Genomic DNA, 12,275 nt, shown 5'->3' with positions numbered 1-12,275 from the left:
AATATGTTCTCAAACATTTTTTGCCCATTGCAGTTTATACATTTTATACTGTGTGTTGTGTGTGTGTGTGTGTGTGTGTGTGTGTTGTGTGTGTGTGTGTGTGTGTGTTGTGTGTGTGTTGTGTTGGGTGTGTGTGTGTGGTGTGTGGTGTGTGTGTGTGTGTGTGTGTGTGTGTGTGTGTGTGTGTGTGTGTGTGAGTGTCTGTGTGTGCATTGTCACAATGCTGCATTCCAATGATCTATTGTGCTTATCTGAGAGCCCATTACAGCACTCAGTTCTAGGCTAACAACACACAGACACACACAGACAGACAGATTTGTGCCTCTGTGCCAACACGCTAGAGAAGCCCTGAGCAATGAAGGCTCCAAGTTTACCAAGTGTTAGACCTGAACCAGAAAGAGTCGAGGTTTACCAAGTGTTAGCCCTGAACCAGAAAGAGTCGAGGTTTACCAAGCGTTAGCCCTGAGCCATGAAGGGTCCAGGTTTACCAAGCATTAGCACCAGTGGAAGGTTTGAGCCTGGTCTTGTATAACTGCAGTAATGGTTAAATCACCCTGCATTCCCATTGAGATCATTAGTAATGCCTGTCTTTTGACCATGTATGTGTGTCTACTGGCTTGTGTGCTTGCATGTGAGTGTATATGTGCGTGTGTGCGTGTGTGAGTACACGCGCTCCAGGTATCCGCCACTGGCCACAGCAGTGTTAATATTCCACACACACTGGGCGCGGCCTGAGACCATTAATCATGTTTGTGAATGTCTAATCTCAACGTTATTTGGTCGGTTTCATTTTCCCGGCTGTCTAGAAGATTTACAATGGTGTGCAGAGGAGAGGTGTGTGTGTGTGTGTGTGTGTGGGTGTGTCCGTGCGTTTGTTTTAGGTAGAATAGCCTGTAATGTAATGGGTTATGTTGCAGGATGTACTTTGTGTGTTTAGTTGTTGTGTGTATGTTACAACGGTGTGTGTTAAAGTGCATGTGTTTGTGCATGTGTGAGTGTGTGCGTGTGAGTGTGTGGTCTAGTGGCTTGACCAGGTTACAGGGGAAGCGTCTCTGTCCGTTTCCATGATGACAGCAAGTGGCCTATGGAGATGCATCCTGGTGATGCTATCTGATTACAGGTAGAGGGAGAGGAAGGCCCTGGGGGACTGTCAACTCTAACATATCCAATGGATCAAGACACATAAACAGACCCTACTCCATCCCACGCCAACACACACATCCAGACATCCTTGCTTCATCAACCACTATTGATCTAGGCTCCACACCCCACACACACACACACACACACACACACACACACACACACACAACACACACACAACACACACACACACACACACACACACACACACACACACACCACACACCACCCACCCACCCACCCACCCACCACCCACCACACACACACACACACACACACACACACACACACACACACACACACACACACACACACATACACAACACACACACACACCACACACACACACACACACACACACACACACACACACACCCACAACACACACACACACCACTCACACTCACACACACACACATCAGATGACCATATATCAGATGACTGTCTGCTGGGTTTGTGGTCCAACAGTGGTCACAGAGAGTGTTGAGGTGTCTGTGGAGGTACAATCACATATATGGATACTACAATAGACTATCTATGCATCTGTGGGCTATTTCCACTATCCTTCTGTAGACTAAACTACAGACGAGAGAAGGAATAGAATTTACCTTGCTCTTCTTCATCAGATTGGGAGTCAGCTACACAGCATTTTGAGTAGAGGAAAGATATATTACATGTGAAAGACTGACAACAGGTGAAAGACATCGAAAGCGACAAAAATAGATTTGGTGGAACTATGCACATATTACAGTGAAAGATGTACAAAGCTGGTCATGTACTTAAACAGAGTCAAAACTACAACAGGCCGTTATACCAACTACTACACAGTGCTAACCATGACTATACCCTCTGCCACTACGCCTAAACACTAAGCACCAGTTTCCAGGATTGATCAAGACATTTAAATTGTTTTTTAGTCCAGGACAAAGCTTAATCTGTGTCTGGGAAACCATCTCTTAAGAGTTTCTATTGTACAGTAAAAATGCCTGGAGGCCGTAGAGTTGCACAGCTGTGTTAACTTTCTGATCCCTGAGAAACACCATTCTCTACAGGACAGAGAGTACGACAAGACCATGTTAATCCATACTATCTGTTTTATTACAGCCCTGGTCTAAAGGCTACAAAACCACTTCACAGCTCACCCGACATACCAAACAACTAACAGGGTTAGCCTAGCCACAATGCTAATCCTCAGGGGGAAGGCTAGCTAGCTATGCTACCAAACACACAGTGGGCTATGAGAGGAGAGTTAGCATGCAGGCCTGTTGGTTTTACACAATCTCAGGGCCTCATACAGGTGTTCCTCTGTTGTCACAGGATGAAGGGATGAGAGAGTGACAAGAGAAGAATAGGGGGGATGATGAAAGGGAGGAGAGATGTGAGTGAGTAAATGGAGGTTCAACAACAAAGTAAGTCAGGGACACCACTCTACAAAACCAGGCACTTGAAATAACAGCTGTTACAGATAAAGCTGGTTAAAGTAGGGCATTGATGTTTAAAGTGAATAGTACTCTTACAGTGTAAAAGGTAGAGGACAACCTTCTTTATTCTTACAAAGGGGGTGGGGGAGAGTATCCCTATCCTTCCATGGCATACCGTCACACTGAAACTGAACATGTGCTCTGGCATCTGCCAACCTTTTCTCCCCAGGAATATAGCACGGTAGAGAAGCTTCCTGTCTTTCCCTCTCATCTTTTCTCATCCTCTCTTTCCCCAGTGTAAATGAGGCCTGTAACTATTAGCAACTCATCCATTCATGAATGCAGATGAGACGGAATGTATTATGAATCAAAGTGGAGACCATCCATCCACAGAGACTGGCCTCTAGTCACAACACCACTCTATGCAATGTGAGGTGGACTGGTCACTACAGGCTAGCAGCAACAAGACCAGGTGGAGACGAGCAAAACTGAAGAGTGAAAAAAATATTTTTGCCCTCTAATTGGCATTCGATATGGCTTATATCCATGAACTAGAGTGGAAAGAACTACTGGGTGGGCCAGTCTCCTATGTGAGTGGGCCTATGCCCTCCCAGGCCCACCCATGGCAGCGCCGTTGTCCAGTCAATCTATAGATTAGGACCAAATTTATTTACATTTATTGAATTCCTTATATGAACTGTAACTATATATTTTTTCAGTATACATGGAGCCCAAAAGGGTTATACGTGGAACCAAAAGGGTTCTCCTTGGAACCAAAAGGGTTCTCCTATGGCGACAGCCGAAAAACCCTGTCGGAACCCTTTTTTCTAAGAGTGAACAGTTAGAGCCATGCTGGTCATTATTATGCAACATTGCCAGATGGCTCAGTTGGCTGGAGCGCGGTGCGGCAACTCCAAGGTTGTGGGTTCAATTCCAGCATGATCCACATGTACTGACTGAGAGCATATGCTACACACAGTGTCATGTATTGTCATTCAAATTCACATAGCCTTGCCACTGCAGGACTGGTGTGTAACACAAGTGGCTATGTAACTGTACTGTTGACTGCATTCTCAATATAATGTACAGTATGATTTCGCAGGTTTGTGGCCATGTGAATAACCTTGAACAAAGCATGGAAATTAGCAAAGAATGCATTTAATTGTGTATGTGTGTTCAACAGAGATGGAAAGTTCTGTGGGTGGGAGAAGGGATTTACTCATCATGTCAATGTCATTATTATCAGACTGGGTCCCTGAGTTCCTCTATTCATAGTACTCACCACACTGTGTTGTTTTCCACATCTGCCTGGGCGTCATAAACAACAACAGTTTGCATCAACATCAAACACACAGTCTAGGGGTGGGAGTGTCTCACGCCATATACCAGGATATGGGGTAAAGAGGTAAGTGCGGTATCTGTGGCTTCAGGGAGAGGTGGTTGTGGGTGTGTGTCTAAGAGACTGTAGGAGAGTAAAGCAGTGAACACATTTCACCCTATAGGGATGTGTAGAAGAGTGAAGATCAACTACGTTGCACACGGAAGAAGAGAAGAATCACTCTGAGGAGGGAGTACGAGGTAGGTGTATGCTCGTGCCCAAACTGTATTCAACCCCTAACTCCTAACCCCTATGTACTTGTGGATATCTGTAAGGCTTTGATAGATGTAAATTACATCACACTGCTTGCTTGGTGAGCACTGCTTCCTCCAATTCAGCTCATACTGAGACTCAAACCCAGGACCTCTGCCTCGCCAACACACGTGACCTCCTTCCTGAAGCGTCTTACCCAGTCGTGCCACCGAAAAGCTAGCTATTCGCTAGTGTAAGTGGAGACACTTCAGGCTGAGGAGTGAGTTTCACAGATCCTCATCTGCTACAGAAGCAATATGGTGACAAAATCCAGCGGAGCTATTACAATATTGGTTACACCTATCAAATCCTATTAAATCCTATCAAATCCTATTAAATCCTATCAAATCCTATCAAATCCTATTAAATCCTATCAAATCCTATTAAATCCTATCAAATCCTATCAAATCCTATCAAATCCTATCAAATCCTATCAAATCCTATCAAATCCTATCAAATCCTATTAAATCCTATCAAATCCTATCAAATCCTATTAAATCCTATCAAATCCTATCAAATCCTATTAAATCCTATCAAATCCTATCAAATCCTATTAAATCCTATCAAATCCTATTAAATCCTATCAAATGTGCATATGGGTTAAGGGCTAGGCGTCAATTTGGGATTGGGCAATAGAGGCCATGCACTTAAAGGCAGCAACTTATGTAGAATACACACACCGACTGTGCACACACACACTCCCTCCTCAACCAACAACCAAACACTACAGTTGTCTGGGGAACGAGAGGTGTGGGTTTGGATATAGAGGAGATTGGGAGAGAGAAAGACGGGGTGACAGTAATGTTGAAACATTTTGTGGCGTTTTACCTTCTACGTCATTAGAGTCATAGTCTGGAGTGAGGCATGGATGGAGAAGAGAACACACACACCACACTGTGACTACAGCACCATTAGGATTAGGAGCTGCAGAATACATAGACAGCCATGACAACGCTGATGAAGAAAGACTGACTTTAAAAGCACTTCAGATGCATTAGATAACAAATGTACCACTCTCCAGTGGTGAAGTGACATTACAGAGGCATGAACAGAATGAGAGCAGTGGAGTGACCTTTATCCATGTCATGTAAGTATAATGTATGGATGACCCGTTCTTTTAGTGCTGTAGTACCTCTACTGTTAAACACAGCTTCAATCACATCCATTTACCTACATACACCTGTGAAGAGTAGTGGATGTGGTTTGGTGAACCATGCTCGTGTGATGTCTGACCTTGCCTAAGACTAGAGACTAGAGCCAGACTTACTCAGCATATAGTTTTTCACATTATTTTATAGAAAGAATAACAGTTTGTGTTACCAATGCAACAGTAAGATTTGTTGGTTTCCTAAAAGGAGATATGTCCGTTTTATCATTCTAAATTCCTTCCTACATCTGAGACCCCTAGAGTTTAATAAAACACATGTGAAAAGTGGTCATACCAGGTCATGACATTATAACCACTTTATGAACAGTCATAGTGTACTAACCTTTCACTCTCTCTCCACGGTTCAGCTGGATCTCTCCCTCACCCTGTGGCGTGTATGGTTTGACCACGATGAAGGTACGTCCCGGTACGGCGCTGTAGAGTTTCCGCTTGGGCCCGCTGGCACCGGCAATGGCAGGAGGGGTGTGGGTGGGGGGACTGGGGTCCCGCTGCACCGTACCCGGGCTGTAAACAAACACATAGGTTACCGTGGTAATGCCAGGCAGCTGGTAGCCGAAGCCGGTGGTTACCGACATGGTCGGTCGCCAAGGGGACAGTAACACAGCAACAACCTGACGGTTGTCACAGTGACCGGTTTTAAGATAAGTCTGTCCGAGTGGTCAACAGTCAACGGTCCCAAAGCAAACCTTGAGGGAAAGTCATGGGATGAGAGGTCACGCCTCCTCCCCTCCTTCTCTAAATCCTTCTCTCTGTTGTTCTTCCTCTTATTCCGTTACAGCAAACAAAATCCCCCTGTCCCCCTCCCTCCACCCCTCTTCTCCTCTCCTCTCGGTTCTCTCCGAGGCAGGAGAAGTAGTGTTAACGGTTAACAGTAACGGAATCGTTCCCGTCTCTGTCGCTCAGATCCATCTGGCAGTCCCCTTGGGTCACACATATCCTGAGCTCCCGCTCTGACCGAACAGCCCTCCAGAGAGGGGAAGAGATCCCCGCGTCTTTACAGCCTCCAGTGCTCCAGGCTGAGTTACAGATCCCACCTACTCCCCTGGCTCTGGAGGTCTAGGTCCTGCCGTGGAGGAGAGGGAGAGAGGCTGGCTCTGCTCCCCGACCAAGACTCCTTCTCCTGGGAGTCCCTCTCCACTCCCCTCCACCCCTCACACACACGCGCCCGCTCACACACACTCACACACGCATACACACTGGCGACGACGCTGCTGCTAACCCTGCTGCTGCTACCACTACTGCACTTGGCGTCTCCCCTCCCCTCTGACGACTCACACACACTCACACAGCTCTCTCCGAGCATTCTACCCAACACACAAGCAGGCTGCCCCCTCCGCTACTGCGAACACTACACCTCCACTAGAACAACATACGCTAGCAACAGCTTGTCGCGAACACAGTGTGCCGACATACACACACACGCGCCACAGCACCATTGATCTCCTCCTGCCTGTCTGCCTGTGTGTGTGCATGCGCCACTGCTCCCCGGGGCAGGTTGGTGTGTGATGGGGGGGGTGTGGGGTTGTTGCTGGCTTAATTGTGGCTGGCAATCTACCTCCTCTTGAATCGCCTTGAAACACCTTTTCTCTCTCCCCCTTTCTGCCCCATCTCTCTGTCTCTCTCTCTCTCTACCTTCCCTCCATTTCTCTGAGGGAGGCGTCTGGTGAATTCTAATAGAGCCGAAGAAGAGGTTCTCCTGGTATTCATTCATCACTACTGCTGCAGCTGTGTGTGTGTGTGTGTGTGTATGTATGCGTGCATGTGGGCTCCACCCTGTATCATGCTGCTGCCTGTTTGTCTGTGTCCTCAACACTCACCCTCCCATCCTTCTTACAGCTGCGTTTCTCCTCCCTCCCTCCTTCTCTCTGCTTTATCTTTGGTCTTGCAAAATCATGGATACAGTGATTCATGAATCAATCTGTTTTTATCTTGCATCTGTGTGTTTATGTGTGTTTGTCTGTGTGACTTTGTTTACATATGTGTGTACATTGTGGGTATCATGTGACATGTGTCTGTGTGAAAACCCCTCACTCTATATCTACCCCTCCCCTCTCCCTTTCTCTCTTTCCCTTCTTCCTGTCACTCGCTTTCTGTCTCTGTGTCGTATCAATCACTCGTAACCCTTTATTCATTCATTCTCCTCTCTCCATCTTTCCCGCTTCCTCGCCTCTCTCCCCTTTTCTCTCCCTCTCTCTCCCTCTACCCTTCTCACTCTCCTTCGAAGCAGCGGCTTGCTGACGGTTTTCCAATTACCTCGGGACTGAGCAGAGAGAGAGAGGAGGAGAGAGGAGAGGAGGAGAGAGAGGAGAGAGAGAGAGAGTGGAGAGGCTGGGGTGGCTGTCTGCCGCATGTTAATGACTGAGCCCAGGACACTCCACCCTCCGCACACTGAATACAACCCAGAATAAAATGGAGGGAAGGAGGGCAGAGCAGAGCAGAGAGATGGAGGGAGAAAAGAGGAGAGAGACAGGTTGGGGATAATGGGAGGAAGAGCGAGGGAAAGGAGAGAGATGAAAGAAGAAGCTAAAGTGGGCAGGAGAGACAGGGGTACAGGCAGAATAAGATAAAGAGAGGGATGAGGCTAAAAGAGGACAGAATGGACTGGGTAAACAAGGAAATAGAGCTTGGCTTCCACACCTAATTAAGCCAGTAGCTAAACGGATGTGCATTCACATTCATTTATTACAGGCAATTCAACTACATCGCTAAATGCTGCTGCAAGCTGTTCTGGACCATCCATGTTATACAAAAATACACACACACACAAATCAAATCAAATTTTATTTGTCACATGCTTCGTGTAGACTAACATTGAAATGTTTACTTACACTCACACTCAAACTGGGGGTTGGAACTGAAATTATTTTCCAATCATTTACTTCTGAACTGAACCACTATTTCTTCCTTCTGTTCCAGCAAAATAAAGTTCTGAACTGGTTTGAACCCAACAAAAAGTACTGGTTTATATCGTTCTTTTCTGCGTGACATTAAATTACTTCACCAATCAGTGCAGATAGAGCAGCTTGCTATGGAGTGGGTAAGCCATTTAATCTGTATAGAAAAGTCGTTAAGAGCAAATGGTATTTTGCTGTAACAGCATGGTTTAAACATAAAGAAAGACAAACACACACACAAACGCTGTGCTGCCAGAGACAGTGTAGGGCGTGAGATGCAACTGACATTTTGCGGCTGAGGAAAGAGCAAGAGAGGATGGAGGATGAAGCTTGCCTTGACGCGCTGGGCATCTTGTTATGACATGTATTATCTGAATTAGGCCCACAGAATTTTACCTACGGAGGAGCGGCTTCTATCTAGGAACTTTGAATGGCTCGAGTTGGTTTAAAGTTGGACCAGAGGTAGCTAGCTAACAAGCTTGTATGTGCAGATAAAAGCACGTCTTACCTTTTCGTAGTTAAGAAATCCAATGAGAAACGTGATAACTATAGTATCATTAACTACCTTTGAAAAAGTGAATCCATTCTTTTAAACATCTCTCCATAATTTCTGAATCATGCTTGTAACGTCTTCAGTAGGCTACAGTAACCTATGCTTCAAAGGGGAGGAGCAGGTATCCTACAAACACACGCACACCCACTGGAAAAGATTTCCAGCTGGCAGGCAGACACTGGAATACGTTTCTGAGTGCTTTGCATATGCACTTTATTGCTATTTTTGTGGGACTAGAACAAAAAGCCTGGAACGTAAAATAACGCTATTAACCGGTTCCCATGCTTTTAAAATAACAATTCTGTTCCGGAACAGTATAGATTACTTTTGTTTCCGGTTTGGGTTCTGTTCCTCAAGTAATTTTGTTATTTTCCGGTTTTCTGTTCTGTTCCCTGAACCGGTTCCAACCCTTGACTCTCTCGCACGCACGCAGGCAGGCAGGCAGCAGGCGCAGCAGGAGCAGGCACGCACACACACACAAACACACACACACACACACAACACACCACACACACACACACACACACACACCACACACACACACACACACAACACACAGCACAAGAAAGAACACACAGAGAAACTCACACATAACACACAGAGAAACAGAGAAACACACACATTAACACACAGGAAACTAACACGTACACAAGAAAACACACACATACACACAGAGAAACTCACACATACACACAGAGAAACACACACATACACACAGAGCTGTAATGGTACGTAAGATGGTCTGACCTCTGTGGTGGCAGATCCTCTGATTGTTCCTTGCAGCTGGGCTGGAGTATGTGGGTATGGTGCTGGTGGTTTTGTGTGTGTGTGTGGTTTTTGTATTTGGTTGTGTTGGTCCTGTAGACTCTAGATTGATCTCCAACTGTCCTCCCCTTTAATGGCCTGTGTTTACACTGCCACAACGGCCCACCTAGTGGTGTGTTTTGTGTCGTGTTGTGTGTGTGTGTGTGTGTGTGTGTGTGTGTGTGTGTGTGTGTGTGTGTGTGTGTGTGTGTGGTGTGTGTGTGTGTGTGTGTGTGTGTGTGTGTGTGTGTGTGTGTGTGGTGCGCTTGGTGGACCGTTGTGTGTGTGTGTGTGTGTGTGTGTGTGTGTGTGTGTGTGTGTGTAGGAGGGGGTGGGGGACATGCAGGAACAACACTATTGATCTAAATTAACTGCAGGATGAATGACTGGAGCTTTAACCACCTTTTAGACACATTTATAAATACATTACTGCAAAAAACACCTTCAGACACACCGTTTAAATAATGCAAAAATGAACAACTACAAGGCTCACAGCCTTTTCTCTGTCCCTCCCTCACTCCCAACTTTGTTTCATCTCTCTTTCCTTCCATCTCTTCCTATATAACATGTTCCTTATTGTGCACGACAACATTCCCCTTTTTCTTAGGACACTGCTTCTGTAACCATGGTAACTGTCGACACAGGAGAACATAATACATCTGGTGTCACGCCCTGACCATAGAGAGCTGTTTATTCTCTATGTTGAATAGGTCGGGGTGTGATTAAGGGTGGGTTATCTAGGGGAATTATATGTCTATGTTGGCCTGGTATGGTCCCCAATCAGAGGCAGCTGTTTATCGTTGTCTCTGATTGGGGATCATATTTAGGTAGCCATTTCCCCGTTGTGCTTTGTGGGATCTTGTCTATGTATAGTTGCCTGCGAGCACTACTTTGAGCTTCACGTTTCGTTTGTTCGCTTTCTTGTTTTTCCCTTTGAATTTTCTATTACAAATAAAAGGATGGAAACATACCACGCTGCATCTTGGTCCACTCCTTATGACGATTGTGACAGAAGCTCCCACCACAAACGGACCAAGCAGCGTGGCCAGGAGGAGCAGACATCCTGGGCCCGGGAGAGAAAGGAGGATCAACGGCGACTCCGAAGTTCACGACCACAACGGAAGCCCGAGAGGTAGCCCCCAAATTGTTATTTTTTTGGGGGGGGGGCACACGGGCTGGTCGGCGAAGCCGAGGGGCGAGTCTGAGAGCGAAGAGAAATATTGGGATAGACTAAGCGAGGAGTATTGTGAGATAGTTGAGGGGAGTGATGAGGTAGAGTGGAAGGTTTGGTGTCTGGAGCAAGACAATCGCCGTGAGGAGTGTGGGACCTGTCAGGCACCATGTTTTGCGGAGATACGCAATGTGTCTCCAGTACGCATCCACAGCCCGGTGCGTTCTGCGAAAGTGAGCATCCAGCCAGAACGGGTTGTGCCAGCTCTCTGCTCCAGATCTCCAGTGCGCCTCCACGGCCCAGTATATCCTGCGCCGGCCATACGTACTGTGTCTCCAGTGCGCCTTCACAGCCCAGTACGTCCTGTGCCACCTGTACCGGTCCCACGCATCAGGCCTCCAGTGCGCCTCCACAGTCCAGCTCCTCGCGCTCGTCCTGAGGTGCGTGTCACCAGCCCGGTACCACGAGTGCCGGCCCCACGCACCAAGCTTCCGGCGACAGTTCCCAGTCCAGAGCGTTCGGCAACGTTTCACAGTCCGGAAAATCCTGAGACGGTCCACAGTCCGGAACCTCCTGAGACGGTCCACGGTCCGGAACCTCCTGAGACGGTTTGCGGTCCGGAACCTACAGTGACGATCTACGGTCCGTTTCCTCCGGCAACGAACCACGGTCCGGTTCCTCCGGCGACGAGCCACGGCCCGGAGCCCCCAGCGACGATCCACGTTCTGGAGCATCCGGCGACGATTCACGGTCCGGTTCCTCCGGCGACGACCCACGGTCCGGTTCCTCCGGCGACGACCCACGGTCCAGTTTTTCCGGCGACGAGCCACGGTCCGGTTCTTCTGATGACTCCACGAGCGGAGTGGGTACTTCGCCCCGCACTGGAGCCGCCCCCGACGGTAGATGCCCACCCGGAACCTCCGCTATTGAGTCAGGTTTTGCGGTCGGAGTCCGCACCTTTGGGAGGGAGTACTGTCACGCCTTGACCATAGAGAGCTGTTTATTCTCTATGTTGGTTAGGTCAGGTTGTGATTAAGGGTGGGTTATCTAAGGGAATTATATGTCTATGTTGGCCTGGTATGGTTCCCAATCAGAGGCAGCTGTTTATCGTTGTCTCTGATTGGGGATCATATTTAGGTAGCCATTTCCCCATTGTGCTTTGTGGGATCTTGTCTAGGTATAGTTGCCTGCGAGCACTATTTTGAGCTTCACGTTTCGTTTGTTCGCTTTATTGTTTTTCCCTTTGAGTTTTCTATTCCAAATAAAAGGATGGAAACATACCACGCTGCATCTTGGTCCACTCCTTATGATGATCGTGACACACACACACACACACACACACACACACCACACACACACACACACACACACACACACACACACACACACACACACACACACACACACACACACACACACACACACACACACACACACACACACACACACACACACACACACACACACACTAGTGAGATCTCTCTCTTTTTT

General features: G+C 47.3%; 1 protein-coding gene across 1 annotated transcript in view; it reads right to left on the bottom strand.

The window, feature by feature from the left end:
• The window catches only part of shank3a (SH3 and multiple ankyrin repeat domains 3a), a 302,959-nt gene that overhangs the window by 103,353 nt on the left and 187,331 nt on the right, over nt 1–12,275 (bottom strand). Inside the window, exon 12 of the mRNA XM_070443122.1 lies at nt 5,685–5,866. Coding sequence (XP_070299223.1) covers nt 5,685–5,866 — 182 coding nt within the window. The remainder of the gene's footprint in view (nt 1–5,684; nt 5,867–12,275) is intronic.

Source organism: Salvelinus sp. IW2-2015, linkage group LG4q.1:29, assembly GCF_002910315.2.
Source record: "Salvelinus sp. IW2-2015 linkage group LG4q.1:29, ASM291031v2, whole genome shotgun sequence".
In the NCBI taxonomy this organism is placed as follows: domain Eukaryota; kingdom Metazoa; phylum Chordata; class Actinopteri; order Salmoniformes; family Salmonidae; genus Salvelinus; species Salvelinus sp. IW2-2015.
Note: the sequence above shows the minus strand (reverse complement) of the source record. Positions and strands in the feature narration are given on the sequence as shown.